The following is a 21,475-nucleotide window of genomic DNA, read 5'->3' on the forward strand; positions in this document are numbered from 1 at the left end:
AGCAGGGAGACTGCTGCATGAATATAGATAGTAAAATGTTACATTAAGTGGATGGATGGAGTCAAAGTACAAATATAAATGTCAGATAAACAGACTCATATGGAATGAAAGAGTGATTGAATGAACTCTGTAGTAATAAACCTTTTAGTTTGATCAACTCCCCTACAGTAGCATATATAGAGGATGCTGACTGATTCTGGTTAAAGCAGTTGTTGTGGCTGGCTGGCTGGCTGGCTGACTGACTGGCTGTGCACATTTTCCACACAGTTGTCTCACATGGAGCCTAAATTTGAGATGGTAGGATCCTTTCAACAAAATTGTTTGAATCAGAATCACTGTCAACCACTTGACTGAACACAAATTAGGTTGTATTTGCTGCAGCAAATCATATTGTTTGTTCCATTTACATGCTACTCCAGTGAGGATGCGCACAGATCAAAGAGGTAAATGTGGGGAAACTAGAAATATCGGTCACAGAAATTCACAACGATGACTGCTGTGAAAAAACAGAAAAGGTGTGTAGGAGCAGGACAGAACAAAATGATTGAATTTAAAAGGAAACATGCATAGTTTTAGGGGCACCAATTTAATGATGTGAAGTTGGAGCTTTTGCGGTCATTCATAAGGTCAAAATATCACCAGTTGAACCAGTTCCATTAGCTGCAAACATGATCTTCTGAAATTTAATCCAGTGTCATGATCACGGCACTTGAAAGGTGTCATTCTATAATAGCTATAACACAAGCCAATTTTCACTTTTGCTTCCACTTCCATGAGCATGCATGAATTGCTGTACCATTGGAGCATGGAGTATGGGCAACAGAGCAGGAGAGACGTGGCCAGACCCACAGCTGGGGCTCACTGCTGTCTGCAGATTCACACGGCCCAGAGCAGAGCACATGGTGCAGAGCATTAGGCAGGAATAGGGTAATGATATCTGAAAATGGTAAAAAAAAAAAAAAAATAGTACTTAGACTTCAGTCTATCCTATCTTGACTAATTATGGAAGGTTTTATGCTTTTTGATCTCTATCAGCAAAAAGATCTTTTTATATTGACTCAGTGTTTGGGTACAAAGCAGATCTGAGTGATTTTGTTCTCATTGACACAAAAATATTAATAACATTATGATAGTCGTTCTGCAATCTGAATACTTACTGTGCTAATATGTATAGTTGTTGTAGTCTATTCAAAAGAGAGAACAATATTTTTGTACGAATCTGGTATTTTGAGGACAGATGATCTATGCCTCCATGACAACCCCATTAAATATTAAATTCACTGCAATTGGTGATTTTTTTTTAAAGGTGCTACACACACACTGATTGCTATTAATAGCCAGATATAAAAGCTTGCTTCCCATTTGTCCCTTTTTCACGATTGTATTCAGAGCAGAGTGTGCAAGGACAACTGAAATAAATTGCTCTGTGGTATTTTTTGAAACATGTGAAGGAAACATACAGCACATACACTTGAATAGTCAGTAGCATACAGGAAAAATATAACATTTATCGTACCAATGATTTTAAAAGTATTAAAACTCATTCACAAAGGTTGCAATGACCTCCCTGGAGGATGTTCTTCTTCTGACAGTTGTGGAGACTCAATGCCTCCCGATTGTCCATGACCCCATTCTCCAGAACCGATGAGTGTTTTTGCTTCTTCTATCACTATGTGGTTCAGCTCAAACATCCTAAAGGTGATGCTTAATTCAGCTGAATGGAGGACTTCCGTGAAATCAGTGTCAAAATAGTGAGTAGAAAAATTGCTATGGACCAGGCAGTCACCCATAGAAAAAAATGGTATTGTTCCTTCAAAACCTGTTCATCACATTATCAGTACAATTTGCTCCTGAAAGCATCTCAGTGCTTAACAAACCATCCATCCATTCACCCACTGTCCAAACTACTTAGCCTATTCAGAGTCATGACACACTGTCCGGTATGGTAAAAGTCAAGAGCAACTGAACTTCAGCCTCTCATCTCGAAGGCATCTTCAGTTTTGAAAGGAGTCTTCAGTTCTGTAGAAACTGGAAACTGCCTCTGAAATGTAACATCTGGGGAAAGCAGATGTGTAAAAATCTGTAGTGCTGTTATAGCAGACACACACAGGGCGAGAGAGATGAACAGAGGAAAACTTTTACCGTAAATCTCCCACACTCATTTTTCACCACTCAGTCACTGATCTCTTTGTTGAACTGACAACAGCAGGCCATTTGACTAATATGTCCTCACACAGCCTTTCCACTTGTATTTCCAAAAATGCCTTGTGTGCAGCAGCCAAAAACTTAAGTTCTGCATCATTTTATGCAAATCAGATGAACTGCAAATGGGCTTTTTTTACATATGTAGTCTTAGTAAACACATATTGATGAACATAACATTGAACATTGAACATAAAAACCCTCACAACAAACCAGAATTTGTGAATTTACTCTCTATAGCTATAGCTACATGTAGTATACTTTCCTTAAAGCTGACTCATGTCCTCACTTGTGCTGCACTGTCTGTCACAATAAGCATGAGGCACTCCACCAGACTGCAAAGACAAAGGCAGCCACATGAGAAAATTTGCCTCCGTCTCATACACCTGCTACCGCTGTCTGCAGCACTAATATGCCTTCAGAAGATAAAAATCCACCCTGTTTAAGAAGCCTGTTGGTGTTATCTTAGATGTTTCAATCCCACTTTATTGTACTCTGTAGACTATTCATGGACTTGGATGTATTTGTCGTGGTATATTCAGAATTTAAATGATATCTATCATTGACATTAACATATTCAAACCCCTGTGTGCTGAGGAGTGTTAGAACCGCAGCAATCATTCTGTTGTTACTTTAGTGTCTGTGGGGTCTTCCCTTCATATCACGTTTCAGCGAGGCAACCTCTGAATGTGCGACAGTGGAAGTGATTCTTTGTTTGGCTCGGGATTCGTGCATATGACACGGCGCAGTTGGTGACACAGATACATTCACTGTCTGGCGTTCCTGTAATTTTGCCACATGTTGCCATCTGGCCGAGGCATATTGCCAAAACCGCAGGCCTGGAGGGAACTCGCAGACGCGCCGACCCAACCTTCATGCCGAAACAGCCAATGTTGTGAATGCTCAGGCCCGTCTTGGCTCTATTTAGAAGTGCCTGACACATGCTAAATTGATTAAGAGTGTCTAAGCTGTAAATGCAGGCTGGCAGAGTCTGTGGAGATAATCTGAGTGTGACTCAGGGTGCTCTCAAAGGCACAAACGGTTGTCCATTTGGTTATATTGCTTATGCACTATCGTTCCAGTGCCTGTCATTGCTTTTGATTGATATACCTTGACATGCTATTACATACTGACAGCCTGCAGTTGTCATACGTCATCTTAGACAATCTTTTCTTGATTACAAAGCATAAGGAAATATCGTGCTTAGCAATTCACACTAAATGCCACTGTTACACACACAAAAAAAACAGTCTTTTGCATGCTGCATGAAGCCCTTTTTGATGTTGAGGCTTAAGAATGTAGGCTACATGCTTATTTGCAGGCTACGCACTTATCAAATGCCTGGTGCACCTTTCGCAGAGGGCAGTTTTCTTCGAGGGAAAGTGCAAGGTTTAGGATTATAGTTTGGAATGATTTTTCCAACATGTATACACACATATGCACACACACACACACACACACACACACACACACACACACACACACAGACACATGCACAAATGCAGTCCTCTTGCAAACCCTTTAATGTTGCAACACAATGGGGCTCTGTTAGTAATGCAGCTTTAGATTTTTCACATGGCAACAGGGAGAGCTTTGTTAGTGCTTCAGAGCGTCTTTGAATGTTTGAGCCAGATCCCCTCGTGTAAGAATAATTTGGAACATATAATATAATTGAGGCTACCGCATTAGTGATTTCTGATCTTACAGAACATGTTTTATTTTACATCTGATATGGTATTTGAATTAAATCCTTTGTCTCAAGTGTTTCAGAATTTGGCAAGTTGGTTCTCCCTGTGTGATACCCCCCCCCCCCCCCCCCCCGTTATATATCATATTATTTTGTCTGGCGTCCCTCCTCCTGACTGGCCATCCATCATGGGGTTTGGCGGCTCTACCTTGATCCAGAAATCATACACAGATCACCTGTGTAGTGAGAGGGGTGGCAGGCAATTCCTCAATTAAGGCCAACACCCAATCCATCTCTCCTGACATGCAGAAATGGGAAAGAGAGTCTGAAAAACAGTGTTAGAGTAAAAATCTGAGACTTTTGTCTAATGTGAAACTCATGGATGAATGAGGATTAATGGCTGAAACCCAGTTAAAAAATGCCACTTAAATGTGTGTAGCTGAAGTTATAGTGTATTGGATCCTCTCTTCTTCTTTGCCCTCTTTCTACTCTGTGTGTGTGTGTGTGTGTATCTGTGTGTGTGTGTGTGTGTGTGTGTGTGTGTGTGTGTGTGTGTGTGTGTGTGTGTGTGTGTGTGTGTGTGTGTGTGTGTGTGTGTAGCCGTTTCTCTAGAGCCCAAAAATTGCCACATTAAATTTAACAGGCTTGGTGGCACACCCGCTCAAAGTGATTTATTTTGGCCAATCAGCCCAGTAAATCTGATTGGAGGGCCTCTGAAGCATCTTTAACTATCACCCGTGTCAGAGTTTCTCTGCACAGCTTTGCCCTCTCCATTTGGCCCATTCTACTGTTGGTTGACAGTCTTTTGAAAAGCCTTCCTCAGTGTTTTTTTGGCAAATGCTGAGACCTTGGGAGTACGCCTTTCCTCCTAGTGAATCTGAAATCCCCTCTGCTTATGTGCTCCCGCGCTTCTTTCCTCCTTTTTGCTTCTTCTGGTACGTTTGATGATATTTGGCCTTGTCAGTTGCCTAAGAGACTGAAATTTTGGCTTTAAGACTAAAAATTGAATCCAACATCCATCCATTTAGCTTTCAAAAGATCTAGCTAAATATGGATTTCTGTGAAGAGTGTTTTACTGCACATCCTAATAGTGCTGTGTGCATCAGTCTGTGTGCAGTATTCATACTACACATGTGTAGATAATAAGGCAGATTTGCATAATGTATTTGGCTTCTAAGACTATTCATATAAAATAAATACGTAAAAATGTCACTCAATCCTCTTTTGTGAATGCTATTACAGTGAGCATGGACATTAGGCAAACCAGCACTCTTGTTTTGCTGTCTGCATGCATTTCCTTGTGAATTCAGCCTACAGTACTTCACTGTATTGCACAGGCAAGCAGGCTTTGCTCACGTCTCCTCTGTCATTTAACTCAAACACAGTGAGTGTCTCTCCAGGCCTGTGTCCATGTGTGCATATATATCAGCTTGGCGCATTTACTTCTCCCAGCACTGCGTGACCTCCATATATGCCCTCTCAAGTCTCTGGAAGAGAGCTTGGGAATGAGAAATTAATTGCCAAACAATGCATAGCTCCCATCCATTACAGTTCTCATCATGTCAGATAATATCGAAGCATTACCGGATGTCTGGCTGCATAATTTACCACACACACACCCCCAAAACACACACCACCATCACTACCACCCATATCCCAGTTGCACTCTGATGGATTTGTGGGCCTGCTACAAAAGGCTCCATTAAATGACAGGATGATGATGAAACATCATTTTATTTTTCAACCATTCTCCTCACAGCACACTTGGGCATGTGTAGCATTTTTGTGGGATCGTATGACATAAACATCAGGGATTTGATAAGCTAAGTGGATCTTTCCATTATGAAGCAGATATTGATTTGGTGCAATGATAAAATCGGATCATATCACTTTTTCCTCTGTGGGGATGTAAATATAAAAATTTACATTAAGGCTTATTAAAAAAACATTTTTTCAGACTGGTTTTGTTGCAGAGGTTTCACAATAGAAACAGAAGGGACTTTCATTAAAGCATAAAAAAAATCCCACATTTGTGTAGCTTGCCCATGCATGTCTTAAGTGTAGTCTCATCCTCTCACTCTCTTGTCAGGCCTTTGAAAGTGGTCAAAATGATATTGTCTGGCACTGTTCAGTCTTTCTCACCATATTGACATCTTGTGACACAAATAAGTCTTGGCTGCTTGACAGATGAGTCAGTCCCTGGTCTGTTTTTGCAGGAAAGACGTAGACAGATGTTTCCTACTCGTTTTCAACCATCAGAAATGTATTTCTTCCATGGAAGCAAATGCATGAGAAACTCACATCGGTTAAAGTGAACTAGCTGAACAGTTTATGGGCTGACCGACTCTCAATAGAGTATAAATGGACTTGGAGGAAATGTGCTGGTCTTAGCAACACCAAGGCCACAAACAACCGATAATGCTAATGCCAGAGGTCAACACTAGTGAACAGTCAACCTATAGTCAGCGCTGTTGTTAGCACTTGTGTCCAAAACTGTCAATACTTAATGAATGAGGAATGATGAGGATAAAGATAGTTTCACTTTCTTTTCTTAGACAGGAGTTCTGACATCACACTTAACTTTGAGTAAAGTAAACTTGAGTTATAAAGTGGATGCAGCACCCTTAGGTCAAACGGCCAAATTAAACAAGTGCATGGTTCAAATTTTTAAAAAAGACTCGCTCACAACCATGATCATGCATTTAGGCTTTAAGTGCCCTTTCGTCTAAAAATACATGTCCTAACAGCACCCAGAAATTTAAACAGGGTAGTAGAAAGTTGGTGACATCACACGTTGGCTGTCCAATATCTTGTCTTCGAAAGCGCCTACTGAAGATGTAACCGTGCATAAAGGTTCAAATACTAAAATTAGGAGGTAATTGGGTTCAGCAAGAGGCTTGAAGAGTCACTTTGCCGTCTGACGCTTGTTTCATTTTTACCCCCCGAAAGCCCTTTCCACCTCTTTTGATCTCGAGTCGAGTGTAGAAGTTTCTTAGAGCCGACGAGCCCGCTCTCGGTGCGGAAATGGCAAGTCATATAAACCGGATTCATTTCATAATAGCATAGCAGGTTTTTTTTTTTTTTCCTGGAGCGAAGTAGAACGGGCTTATCTAATTGTGGAAGCCACGAGCCATGGGATACAGAGAGAGAGGCTAATTAGTTAGAAATGAATGCTTTGAAATGAAGCACAAAGCTCTGTGTGCGGTACAGACAGACTTCATGCGTTTGGTGTATTTTTCCTTTTCTTTTTTGTTGCAATAGAAGCGGCGCGTAAAAAGATGAGTGGAGTTGGTGTTTCAATGAGAAGAAACTGGAGTGCCTACAGAAGTTGTTCTCATGTCTTTTATGAGTGAAAAGGTCGCCTTTTCAGGTGTGCGAACATTCTTAAGCCCCTTAGCTTAAGATTCATGAATACCTGATAACTGGGTGTTAGCACTATTCATTTTTAATCGACTTTGTAATGCCTTTAGGAAAGCAATGGATCTTGCATATACAGAAGATAAATTACTTCGAGGTTTGAGGCCTTTTTAGTGGATTATATTCTTAAACTTTATCTTGTATCATTGTGCAATATCTACACACATCCCAGGACCAAATCATAATTAAAGAAGTGTTCCAAACAGTTTATGGTCCAAGGTTTTGTGGTTGTGTTTTTCATCAGCCCAAAACACAACAACCAACCAATGCTCCACACATTCACATGTTCCTTTCAGGTCACCCTGGAGTCCCTTGAAGCATAGCAAAGCCTCTTTCACCTTGTTGGCGCTCTTGAGCTCAGGTTTTCTTTAATTTTTAGGCTCTGTTCATCCCTTTGGATAGAATAAGAAAGCTGTCAAAGCAAAACAAAATGTCCTTGTGTTGTCTCCAAGGCGATTGTGGCTGCAGACTGTGGCTGCTGCCGGCTTTCCGCTTTTTTTTTTTTTTTTTTTTAAACCCCTCATCTCATGGAAAAGATATACAAGTTTGCTCAAGGAGACTCTCTTCTTTGCCATTCCTGCTCTTTGTCTCTCATGTGTGTCTTTGCGAGCGTATTTAACATGCTGTGTGCAGACAGAACATTCTGAAAAATAATTTAGCAGCGGACTCAACGGGATCATCTGGAAGTATGGAATTACATTCTAGACATGGCTCCCAGTGACTTTGAATTAACCTCATGCTGTGAGGGCTATTTCCTCAAGACATATTTCTCTGTTCTTTCATGGGTCCAGAAGACATGTTTCCTGCTTACGGTCTCGCGCTCAGTCAAATTGCCTAATGGCAGTGTCGTCAAAGCAACAGATGTAATATAATCTTTGGAAATAAATAAAAAGTGAGCCATTCTGTTATGACTAATGGCCACAGTGGCCACTAAACCGCATCTAGATAACTAAGAGTGAGTGGAATGAAAGAAACAAACCTGTTCACTGATAGGATACATACTGTGCATTTACGTTAGCTTGGGATGAAATCATCTATACTTTATCTGTGACATGATAGAATATAGTATATTATAGTATATTTTACAATAACTATAAGACAACAAGAGAAAAGGCATAAAGGCAGTGAACTTACTCAGAAATATCACTTATCCAGTGATATCAATTTGATTTGATTACTAACGTTAGCTAACATTAGCCACCATAAGCTACTGGTCACACCAGACCAACTAAAACTACTGTAGAACAAAACCACTGAGTCTACTGAATTAAGGATGATGTTTTTGCTTGTTATAAATGTTAAATAATATCTAACCATTCAGCTAATTCATCATTATAGTATGTTGTTAATAAAACATATGGTCCGTGTGTCACATGTCCCAGATTTTGTTAATAATACTCACTTCCAGCTGCTTTTTTTGGCAGCTAAAGCTACAAACACCCTCAGCAAGAATTTGTCATAGTCAGATTTGGTCTTGTATCAGCCATCCTGACCACTACGATAATTCCCTTATCCTAATGGGCCCGTATGCACACTATATAGCTACTGGCTTATCTTGGCCTGTGCACTGTGACCCTTACTGACCTCAATATGAGCAGTGAATTTCCATGATCAGATTTCCATGAGGTACTTAAATAGTCCCTTTTACTATATGCAGTTGAAGCACCACTGGCTGATTTCAATTAAACTGAAATTGATACCACCTCCCTCCATGAAGAGTTGATGTGACATATTTGATTTATCACATCTCCTCAAATGCAGATGCATAAATAAGTCCTCTCATAAATAATCAAATAAATAGACCGGTGTCCTTTAGGATATTTCTCCCTCCTATTTTCATGATCATTGCAGCTGAATGATGCACTGTGGCACAGATTGATGATGATGTCTAATGGTGGTTACAGAATATAAATGGTGATGTCTTGGTGGCCAATGGAAAAGTGATATACCTATTTGAGCATTCAAGTGATTTTTTTTTTTTTTTTAAAGTTGTGTTCAGTCTTTCCTACAGAATGCGATTTTAATTTCAGTAGTAGCTGGCATGGGGGTGGGGGTAAAAGCAAAAAAGATTAAATATAAGGTGCTCCACTGCAAATATTTGAATTGCCGAGTACTATGGGACAAATAAATAACAGAATGAATGAATTATGTTGCAATTGTATCACCATTTTATGTAAAGCACATTATTGCATCCTTTAATTTTTCAAACTCTCATCCCAAATTTGTCCCAAAATTAATTAAATGTTAAATCCTCCCTGGAATGACAGGAAGCCCAATAGAGCCCTTCATGTTTGCTAATAACTGAGTTCAAGAGCAGGACCTCCAAGATTGTGTTGAAAACATGGATAGACTAACTTATCTGAGTTCATTTGAATGCATCAGTTTTGGACAAATTTGTGCGCATAAGTGTTCACAATACGTGATCTCCAGATTGATTCAGACAGCTGTTTTCTCCATGGGGGAAAGCTGAACAATCATATACCCTCCTCCTCTTCTTCCTTGGTTTTACAGGCAAACTAGAAACCAACGTTAAAGGTGCATGCCGCCACCTATTGTACCGGGGTGTGACATCATGCTATTCACAGATGGTCCATTGTCATATGTTTGTGTGCGAGAGAGAGAGCGAGACCAGGGCACGCAGCTCCAAAAATAGAAAATCAATATGTGGCGGACAATGTTGATATTGTGGCGGGCCGCTACAAATAAATGAATGTATGAAAAACCTTGCTGCTTATGGGTGGTAGTGTCAGGTTATGTTGGTTGATGAGGGTTTGTATGCGACTGTTATTGTGCTTATATACTTGCATTCATGCACCTGTGAGCATATTTTCTATGCTTTTTTGTGTTTACTCGTTTATATTACTGTTGTATACAATGCTGACTGGTTCCTTCTCTGTCTGTGAAAAACATTTGGAAGTTATTCAGACTGCATTAACAGGTAGCAGAGAGTAAAAAACAGGAGTCTTTGTGTGTCTTTAGTTCACATTGCAATTCAATGAGATTCTTGTTATAGTTCCACTTTGCTGATGGAGTGCCTCCACAGGAGTGTCCAAGATGCCTGTGGATCTTAAAAACACAACAAACTCTTTTGTTAGCGAGAGAAAACAAATACTCAATCAGGCTGGAGCTCTTGCTGTGGCGGCAACCTATTTAATCAACCTCAGCTGTCTTGAATGCTGTTAAAGCTGCTGTGTGTAGAATTTAGTGGCATCTAGCGGAACCGACTTGACATAAATTGAATATATTATTCATAAGTATGTTGTCATTAGTGTATAATCACCCAAAAATAAGAATTGTCATGTTTTCGTTACCTTGAGCCATTTACATCTACATAGGGAGCAAGACCTCTTCCACGGCCCGTCTTGTTGCACTGCCATGTTTCTACAGTAGCCCAGAATGTACGTTTTGCAGCCGCCTTTGGTTCTCTTACTTGCTTGGAAGGAGGAGGGGAGGGGTATTCAGTTGGTAGTGACCTACAGCCTCACCTCTAGATGCCACATAATGCTACACACTCGTCCTTTAAGTGTTGAATGAATCAACCACTGATAATGATCTGGTTTGATTCTCTGAGGGTCTCTGCGATTCCAAAACAATGATGCTAATTCATGCTGTTTTATTTGACTGCTTTCAAATTTATCATAAAGAGACATTGTCTGATTGCAAATTGAATCTTGCCAAAATGGGTTTCAACATTGTTGTCTGTTATCTAAACTCTCTGGATGTGTGGTGTCCATTACTCCTGCCAACCTAAAATCGACCTTCATTAAATTTGATTTTGGCTCTCCTTTCATACAAAGATTGGGTCTATTTGTCACCTCTGTCATTTTGATTGTATCTCTGCATTAGGCGGAAACAACGCCTTTCCCAAAAGTGTGTGTTTGTGAGCAGTGCTCTCATGGGAACTTATTTAGAGGCTCTACAGCAAGCTGCCTTCTCCAAAACCACCCTCAGTAATAAGATCAGGAAGTATGGAAATGTCAGTGTCCCATATTGATGAATCATTGTGCAAAATATAACAATACATGTGTTTTATGAGTAATATATAGAGCAAAATGACTTAATATAGATATTCCTTAGCACACAGTTTGACAGAAAGCATGGCTACATCCCCCTTTCTGGAGAAATGTTATGAAGTATGGCCTCTCGCTGTGTCACCTGACCTTCTGTCGCTTAACCAAGCCCGCACATTCATATAAAGCCTGCAGCTAAATTAATTTCAGGCCCCGATTTTCCAATCAGGGACACAGGGGAAGGAGTGTAAAGGGGACACAATGGCTGAGTAGATGGGATGATTGATGACATGGACTGGAGGAGGTGTATGTGCACTTGAGTGGGAAGGGAAAGATTACTGAACCAGTGTATTGGTGCATCTCGGTGTGTCTATGTTGGTTGTGGTTGGCGTGTTATGATAGCCCCTTGTCCCCAACAGCTCAGGTAAACAGCGTCATTAGCAAGCACCTCCTGGAGTGTAACCACAGGGAGGACACGTATCCAGGAAATAGGTATTCCAGATTGTCCCGGCTGACCAGAAATAACATGTAGCTGCAACACCCAGCTATTGACTTCAAGAGATAGGCCCTCATCAACAGCTACATTTAGACGACACAGCTGGAAGTGTGTGTATCTGTGGTGTATGTGTGTGTTTTAGATTAGCCAGCGGGGGTCCCACACTAGACACCATGCATGCCCATGCAAGTCACACCTGCCAGTTCCATTTGATCCTCTTTGAACTATCATCCCTTAAACTGACACATGGAGAGTAGGGAAGAATAGAACCCCCACATGCGTTGTCTTTTCCTCAGCTGCACCAAAATAAATTCCCCTCCATGACACAAATGAAGTGTGACTGAAAAAGGAAAGACATTTACTCTCAATCATCTTTTTCCAGCTCTGCATTTTTGCCCAGATCCATCAGCTCACTTTTTTTTTCCTTCTATACTTGTCTCTTCACCAGAGTCTTCCTCCTCTGTGATGGTGTACATGGACACCACAACGGCAGTGACGAGGACCACCACTCGACCCACCACCGTTACCATGACATCCACAACAGCCAGGATGACCACTACCAGGATGACCACAACAACAACCGCAGTCGCCCAGTGGCCTAGGACCACATCAACAGTGGCGCCACCGGTCCATACACTGGTTGAGGGTTTGGCCCCTGACGATGATGACAGGTTGCAGCCTTCCTCCAAGCTTCCCACTGTCAGGGTGGAATACTGCAATCCTCTGGTGATGATGGACATCTCCTGGCCAAAAACCAAGCAGGGCATGGTGACCAAGATGCCCTGTCCACCTGGAACACTAGGTAATGTAGCTTGGGTTTGTAATATAGTTTATAACTTGGATCTTATATTAGTGTTATTCAAAGATTTTGTTATTCTCAGGAACATTCAGTTCAAGTTCATTGTAGATTCCAATCACATAAAAAATTGAAACAAATACAACCATACCAATATAAAAGCTAAACCTTTCTTTTTTTAAATAACAGAATACTGTTGGTGCAAACTGACAAACTGATTTTAGCACTTGATTTGGAAGGAACTCGAAAGACTGAAAGCATGTCAGATATGCAATATGGGCCAAGACCATTGAGAGCTTTTTGTAGGAGTAAGATGTTCAAGTCAACATGTCGGTGGAGATCATTGAGAGAATTGGAGTGATATAACTGAATTTATTGGTTCCAGGCAAAATACAGGCAGTTGCATTTTGAACTTAGCTAGAATCGCTGAGAGGCTTTAGCAGTAAAGAAAGCATTACAGTAGTCTGCTGGAGGTAAAGGCATGGACAAGTGTTTAATTGCCAAGAAGGCGTTTGAGGGGGCAACAACATGAGAAGTCAGAGGATCTTACAGGTCTTAAACAAACCCCCTGGTTAGCTGAAGTTATTTGGAAACAAAAGGAAATCTGTTCATCCATTTGCCATTTATCCAGGTCCAGGCTGTGGTTATAGCAGGCCCTAAACCACACTCTACACACCTATGATACATACAATATATCATTCATCTGCCCACTACGTCTGTTTGTGTCATCAGTTGGTATATCCAGCATTTTACAATGTATGGTGCCCCAAAAGAGTTTGACATTGCACATCAATCCACATAGCCACATAATCTGATTAATCTTCCAAAACTTCAAACACTCCCTCTGTTTAAAAATTGAAAAACCCTCCTTGTGAAATATATATGTTGTTTTTTTATTCATTCACTCTGTGAGGATGTCAATACTCTGGCTAAGAGACTCGGTCTACTGTGAGGCTCTTCGCCTTGATGTTGGTCGCTAGTGTGCTTTTTTTGTTTGTGTTTACACTCCCCCTGCAGCACTCGTTCTCTCTCTTACTGTCCCCAAGCCTCACTCCTTATTCCCAACTCACTGATGCAATGCTAAACATGGCTTAGCATTGCGCCTGTATGATAATGACTTGTGGCCCACACCCATGTTTGTTTCCTGTCTGTCAGGACACAATTGGTGTAATTAATTAGTGGCTAAACACATTTGTGTCAGGGACTTATAAAGGGCCGTTTTGCTTTGTTTATCAGGCATCCAACCACTTGTTTCTGTAAATGTTGTTCCGGGTCTGACTTTGTATCAATACTAAGGGTCAATTGCATTAAGATAAAATCGATGTTGGCTGCTTTAGATATAAAAGTCCCTGAAAGAAAGGCTATCTGAGTGCATATCTGGGAGCAGTTCATATTGTAATGAGAACTGACGTCTGAGCATGGCCTTTAAATTTTTAAAGTATGCGCTCTGATGTTGAAGTTGGAGATCATGCTGCATTCTTCAAATTAGATAGAATTAAATCTTAAACTTTACCCAAAGGTATCCTAGAAAGCTCAGCACTGTGGGTTTCTGCTGCCAGACAGTATTGTTTCATAAAGTCACTCAATGGTTGTAATACATTATTGCAAACCCAAAAAGGAGAGATAATGCAAATCAGAAGTGTTAAAATGGCAAAATATGCCTTTGTTGAGGAATTTTCTGAAACTTCCCTATCATGAACTTTTTATAGCCCAAGTCACCCTAGAATGCAGAGTGACATCATCATACCCTCAAATATGGCTCAAAGCCCGAAAAAATCTGTTCATTTCATCAACCAGCACACACACACACACACACACACACGCACGCTTCATTAATGGGCAACACCAGCACCCGTCGAGACCTCACTAACAGCCGTCATATGGCAAGATAAGAGGAACACATACCCCACCTCCTCTCGGCGTACTCTTCAAAGCCACTGCTCTTCAGACGACACTGTCAAGCAGAACACGACTGTGTGAGTTTCCTCTGCCACTCTTTGAAAGTTCCTCGAGCTCCCCTTCCATCTACCTCACTTCGCTCGCTTGTCATCCTGTCTCCCCCTACACCTCTCCCTCTGTCTCCCTCTCTCTTTCATGCTCCCTCTCCTGCCTCTCAATATAGCAGGAAATGCAGAGTCCCTTATCTTATAAACCCATCAAACATAAGGCTGTCCAAGGTGGACTGGGGAAGGAAATTATATGTCAATCAAAATTTATATCTGGTAATGCTGGTCTTCTCAACCTCCAACACCCGCCCCCTCCCTCCCTCTAAGTACAAGCAAAGGCAATTTAATGTCAGCTCTGAAAATATAGATGCAAGTCATTTGAGGTACTCAGAAGAACAAGTCAAAGGCGAAAGTTGTTTTTGAATACATTACGTAAGTTGGAGTCATTGCAAATTAACCGATAACTTCAAAAAGTGTGGGTGTATATACAGTATTGAGATTTAATGTATTAATTTAATCATTACAATGAATAAAGTTGAAGGTAAGTACAGTGGGGTCAGAGAATCTCCACAGATGACAGCTCACATTGTTTAATTTACTTGATATCTCGAGGTTTATTTGTACAGAAACTCAAAAGGAATATAGTAAAACCACATTTCTGTTGGCGGATACAGTTTTTCCCAGACCAGCTTAATTGACCTTTCGTGATGAATTCTGCTATGGCAGACTTAATTGGCACCTATTTTGGTGCATTTTCTTCCTCATGTTAGAGTTGAACTGTCACACAATTGCAGACACTTTGTGACTTTTAATCATTAAATACAGACATTGTCTGGGCGAGCTCGGCCGGCCTCAAGTAAAGCAACTTTATTTCGGTCTCTCTAAGATAAAACCATCCAATTACATTTTGCTACATCCATTAATTGAATCACTTAAGAATTGTATTTTGTCGCCGTTTTATTTGGACAGGTTATGCAAAAAAGAAAGTGCTTGACATACAGAAGAATCAGGCCTAAAAGCATTGTGTAGTCTTTCGTTCTGTAAAAAGGAGTAAGAAAAATTTGAAAATGTGGGTAAGATTGGTATTGTCAGCATGGACCCTAAAAACACACACACATACACACCAACCCACAGACAAGCTTATACATTTGAGGGCATTGTTCTCATTAAGCCACTGTTTTTCCTTCCTCTTTAGGTGTGGCCTCATACATGTGCGTGGGTCCAGAGGGCTACTGGGACCCCCAGGGACCCGACTTTAGCAACTGTACTTCCCCCTGGGTCAACCTCATCAGCCAGAAGGTACCAAGCTGCACAATATAACAAGCAGAAAATGTGTTTGACGTAACCTCACAGCCAGTTTGGTTTTAGAAAGCTGACTTTTTCTCATCAGGATTCATCAAAGATTCCGCTTCAGAATACAACTGTAGATAAAGCATTAAGCTAGCCTGAAGGTTATGGCACTGAGTTTAAATGTTATTTGGATGTGGAAATTTGTTCAAGAGATTTATTTTAGATGAACTTTTGCCCTTTTAGCTTGCTCTAAATAACATTTGCCACAGCTCACAATACACAAATCAAGGCTGTATATTGCTTGTGCTCAGAGGACTTAAGTTTTTGTGGGTTTTCTCTTTTGTTCTTTGTCTCTTCTTAATTGGTCAATTAATGTCATTGATTAGCTGTGGGCCTTATTCAATAGAAGGGATATGCTTGTGTGTCTGTGTGTGTGTGTTTGATTGGCATGAGTGGTCGAATGGGGGTGGAATGAAAACCAATACCACAGCACCATCGTCTAATAGACTGCTGTGGGTAACAGCTAATCCCGACCACTTTCTATCCTATGGCATGATACTGCGGTTATTTGCATTCCATACTTCTCAAGCACAAACAATTTGTATCTCCTCTTCTGCAGGCAAGCCATTATGCAAAGCCTAGTATATTGTAAGGCTTTTCTAGGTGTAAATCTGTAATAGAATCAGATCAGAAGAGGAGAAAGTTACTACAAGTGAGGCTCAGGGTTCCAGGTTATGAATTGCAGGCAATGTTGAAAATGCTCTCCCTTAAACTCATAGAACCCTGAGGCGTGCATGTTATAACACTTATGATCTACTCAACGGCACAAAGCTCGGCCCATTAAACAAACGGCAGTTTGCAGATACGGATGGAGAATGGCTGTTGGGGAACAAAAATAAAAGGGAGAGAAATTATCAGGTGTATTTCTGTTCAGCGCAGTGCCATTTGAGCAGCGCAATAAAGCTCCACTACAAGCTGCTGTTTAGAGAAATTAACTACAGCAAAGTTGTTGATGAACATGTTATAGAGGCTGTTCCTCTTTCGTTGCTGCATGAATTTGACATCAGCAGTCTGACTATAATGACACAGGAATGTACAGGAAATAGTGGCAATCAATTAATGCGTGTATTTTTAAAAAAGGGGTTATAAATCTTTTTTTTTTTAAAGCCAGTCACACTTCAGGAGTCTGTCGCTTTGGAGACAGGAAGACTTTAATGAAGATCAACCTGTCAGATATCTGGAATGACCATCTGGCACTTAGTTATTTTAAATCTAAAGTCATTGTCCTGTGTATGGCACTGCTCATGACCAGATGGTTCGGTAGACAAAATGGGAAGGAAGATGTAGAGAATAAAAAAAGAGAAATAAAATGACATCAGATAAGCAGGAACACAGGGGGGGAAAACAGAGCTATTTACCCTGCATCTTCAACTCCCCTCATTAAAAGACGAGAGCAGGGGGGGGGGGGAGAAAACATCTTCTGAAGACACGTTCCCTTGCATACACCTCTGAAGACCAATTTAAGCAGCATAATTGGCTTGACTAATAAACTCACAGGCAATGAACACAGGTGATACCAGAGTAAATCAGAATAGGCCTGTTTTAGTCGGTGTCAGTGCAGTTTTGAGGCTCTTGCGACTGTACCTATTAGTTGTAGTCTATTAGTTCATGTTAAACTTTGACAGTGACTCACCTTTGAGCTGCAACATCAAAACCAAGTGGTGTTGTTTAGTCCGGTTGACTGCACATTTAAGTTACTTACTGTTCCTGAATGAGACCAACTATTACATAATTTTCCTGCTATTGATAATCATGGGCATATAAATGTTCTGCAGGGCCAAAGAAGAAGTTTGTTAGGAAACCTTTGAGGGTTCGTGAGAAGTCTCATTAGCTATTAAACAGATGTCTAATGTTTGAAACGGCTGACTTGTTTTAAAATGAGAGCGATATAAAAGGGGTCTTAAACCTCCTCTAACATGTTCCAAGCAACAAGTCAGCTTCCTCACCAGTTCATGAAGTAAAGACATTGCTTTTGTAATTGTTAGTCTTTCGAGTATGTAAGATTAAACTATTCTTTCATTTTAATATTACCCTGTGTGGGTGCTCAGTTCACATACTTGTTCATAATCAGTATGTTTTCAGTTTTATCATAACAAGAAAAGCTGTTACTATGAGTATTAAACAGTATGTTTGGCAAATGTAGCACTATATCAGGTGGCTGGGGTTTGTTTGAGTGTAAACTTCCCCATACCTGAGCAGGACAGCTAGCTGCTAACGTTAGCCCAAACACTAGCTTCCAAGACTCGCTCCACCACTGAAAAGATATTCTACACATTCACATACTTGTTCACATACTTGTTCATAATCAGTATGTTTTCAATTTTATTATAACAAGAAAAGCCGTTACTGTGAGTATTAAACAGTATGTTTGGCATATGTAGCACTATATCAGGTGTCTGGGGTTTGTTTGAGTGTAAACTTCCCCATACCTGAGCAGGACAGCTAGCTGCTAACATTAGCCCAAACACTAGCTTCCAAGACTCGCTCCACCACTGGGAAGATATTCTACCCACTAGTAGTAGTTCGAAATGTTTTTAAAAATAACCTTTAACCCCCATATACTAATGCAGTGATATGCTTCTCGGCTGTAGAAGTAACTCCAGGTATTGATAGTAAATTTGTCCACCAGACATGCTAACAATTAGCCCTTATGTTAGAGAGTATAAACACAATCTTTTATCTACCTTACAATTTAGCTCTTGTGTAAAATAAAGCAAACCTTGTTTAGCGCCTTAAAACAACAAAAGGACTTTTTTCCCTGTCGTCACTAAATCCTGAGGTAGAAAATTTTCATAAGCATTGAAGCATAAGAAAAAATTAATATCCAACAGGATCTGTCCTCTGCGTACAACATACATACCCCCTTCCCCCAAGCTGCAGTGTTCCCCATTAGTTTCATAAAGGTGTAAGGCTATCTAGGGAAATTCCCTCAATAGTTGATTTCATAATTGCTTCCAGATACAATATTGGCCCCCGTGTACACTCAGCTGACTACCAACTCACCACATTAATTGTGTGCAATATAGCAGCAATTCCGGAAAATGTAAAGGCTAAATGACATTTTTTTAAAGGGTCTGCACATTTGTATGCAATTTATCATGTTTTTGCATGTTTTCCAATATGGTGATTGTGAATAATAAGTTCATGATACAATTAAGACAACAAGGGTTTGAAGGTTTTGTAGATTTTTGTTTGGTTGTAGAAGTATCTTAGCTAGTTTAGATATTCAACCATAATCATTCTATTACAGTCAGCTTCTCTCGAGTGAATTTGCTCATATTCTGTCCTTTCTTTCAGCTAAGAGCTGGAGAGACAGCGGCAGTCATTGCCAGGGAGTTGGCGGAGCAAACCAAGAGCAATCTTCAGGCGGGCGACATCACCTACACAGTAAAGGCCATGGTTCAGCTAGTCGATCTCCTTGACGTGCAGCTGAGAAACCTCACACCTGGCGGCAAAGACAGTGCAGCACGGAGCCTCAACAAGGTAATGAAAGACACAGTTTTATAAGAAATATCAAAACTACCCTTTATTCACTTCCTACTTTGCTTTAAAAGAATGCCCTGACTAGCTACTGTAATGCTCTGGATAAACATGACCTACAAGATGGGTGACCTATTCCCCTGTTTATTATCCACACTGGCATATATCATCATTTATGAAGGAGCATATATCAAATGAAGGAATTTTAGGTGAAGGATCTCACTCTTTCCTATGGTAACATTTTCCTTCTGTCTTTGAAACCTTTTAGAATTTTCAAAATGAAAGCCTGCCTACCAGTCAAACCTGAATGGTATTCTTTTAATGATATGCCATTTGACCCGACGCTGTCAGATAAAATAATACCATTTTCCTGTGGTCTGGTTCATACTAAAAACAGACCTTGTATTTCAGTGTGTAGTTGAGGCACATTTCTTACTCACAGTATCATGTATTATGCTTTCAATTTCACTTTGATGTAGCTTAAAAGATGTTATCCATATGCCATGCTAGTCAAAAGCACTCCATTTGTACCACTTGATTTTTACTAATGGGACAGGATAAAATTTCAGTGGGCTGGATCTAAGCTGTGCAGGAAGAGTGCAAGAGATTTTCATTTTTGCTGAACCTGAAGCTAATGCATTTATTCCCCAATTCACAGCAGAGCACAGTAAGGGGCACTCCGGCAAAGCAACCTAAAATAATACTTTCTGTCTGCTGAGCAGCCAACAGAAAAGCAAACATCAGTGAAATTCTAAATGTCAATCGTTAATTTGTTGGAGCAGCCTCACTTGTAGAGGAACATGAACACCTGTTCTCAGATAGCTTTATCGAGACGTTTTTTTTATTTCATTGCCGCAACAGACACAGATGTCCCCATTGAGGTTTTAGTGCCAGTTTTCTCCAGTGGAGAGGGAGGCAGTAAAGATGGCCAAAACGCCCCAGAAGGGATCGTGATGAGCAAATTCACATTGAGGAGCAACTAGATTTTATAATACCTCTTGAAAAAAAAAAGAGGGGGGTAGGGTTCTCATAAAAACACAACATCAAGTCACAGACAACTGCTGTGGTCGAGATTACTGCTGTTGTCTTCAGTTTCTTTTGTAATGATGAGGAAGTGGCACAAAGAAAAGAAAAACAGCTGGGTTGAGGAGAATAAAAAAGGCCTCTAAAACCAGTATAATTTATTCAAGGGGTCAGGGGCTCAGCTAGGATATATAAATCTTTGTCCTTGGTTATACAATACATTCGTGCATCACTATGCATGGAGAACCTATGTTAAAAAAAAATGGTGTCTCAGCTTTATCTTGTGTTGGAAAGCCCTCCCCAAGCAGCCCACAGAACCCTCATCTGTGCTCTGGCAGTGGTTGATGTTTACCTCCCCGAGCTCAATCATTTTGACACAATCTGCAAAGAGCTAAGCGAATTAAAGATTTTTTTTTTGATAGCGAAGCACAATGCGCTCTGCCAGCAGACAATGAAAGGATTGAGTTGGCAAACGGTGAGATCAGTCTCGTTTTCATGATCAAAGGGTAGCTGGCTAACGGTACGGACGGGACCATTTCCAGAAGAGTGGGCTGTGATGTAGAGCAAGAGGTTCCTTTATGGGGGAAATGGTACTCTTTGGAGCAAATCTGCATGGGATTTAGCATGGTACCAGAACCTAGATGTTAAGCCACACAGTAGCTCTGTTGGCTACCCTGCTTGTATCAGAACTCAATTAAAATTATTCACCGTCCATGCAGTGCCAAGAGCACTTCTTTGAGCCTGAGCTTCCTGTTATTTCTCAGGTATGCTTGATTGTTTTTAGCATCGACGCTCCTTCTGTGGTGGAAGAGGTTTAAAGACAAACATTTCTTCTGAGTTCACACATGAATATATCAAGTGGGAAATAAAAATAGTATCCTTGAAATCACATTTAAGAGTGGCAGTGTGTCATCGACGTATTCCCACTTGTGTTGTCTGTCTCATTTAAGTGCTAATTAACACAAGAGTCTGCTGATTTTTATAGATAGGGTGCAACCAATTTATAATATATACAGCTTTTCACGTTGTATAAAGCATATTTAACTTGTAACAGAAGGTTTTTTTTCC

The 21,475-nt window shown here is 40.5% G+C and overlaps 1 protein-coding gene across 1 annotated transcript in view; it reads left to right on the plus strand.

The window, feature by feature from the left end:
* The window catches only part of LOC128383462 (adhesion G protein-coupled receptor L3-like), a 156,179-nt gene that overhangs the window by 74,854 nt on the left and 59,850 nt on the right, over positions 1–21,475 (plus strand). Inside the window, exons 6-8 of the mRNA XM_053343080.1 lie at positions 12,261–12,614; positions 15,750–15,853; positions 19,202–19,387. Coding sequence (XP_053199055.1) covers positions 12,261–12,614; positions 15,750–15,853; positions 19,202–19,387 — 644 coding nt within the window. The remainder of the gene's footprint in view (positions 1–12,260; positions 12,615–15,749; positions 15,854–19,201; positions 19,388–21,475) is intronic.

This window comes from Scomber japonicus, chromosome 22 (assembly GCF_027409825.1).
Source record: "Scomber japonicus isolate fScoJap1 chromosome 22, fScoJap1.pri, whole genome shotgun sequence".
Taxonomy (NCBI): domain Eukaryota; kingdom Metazoa; phylum Chordata; class Actinopteri; order Scombriformes; family Scombridae; genus Scomber; species Scomber japonicus.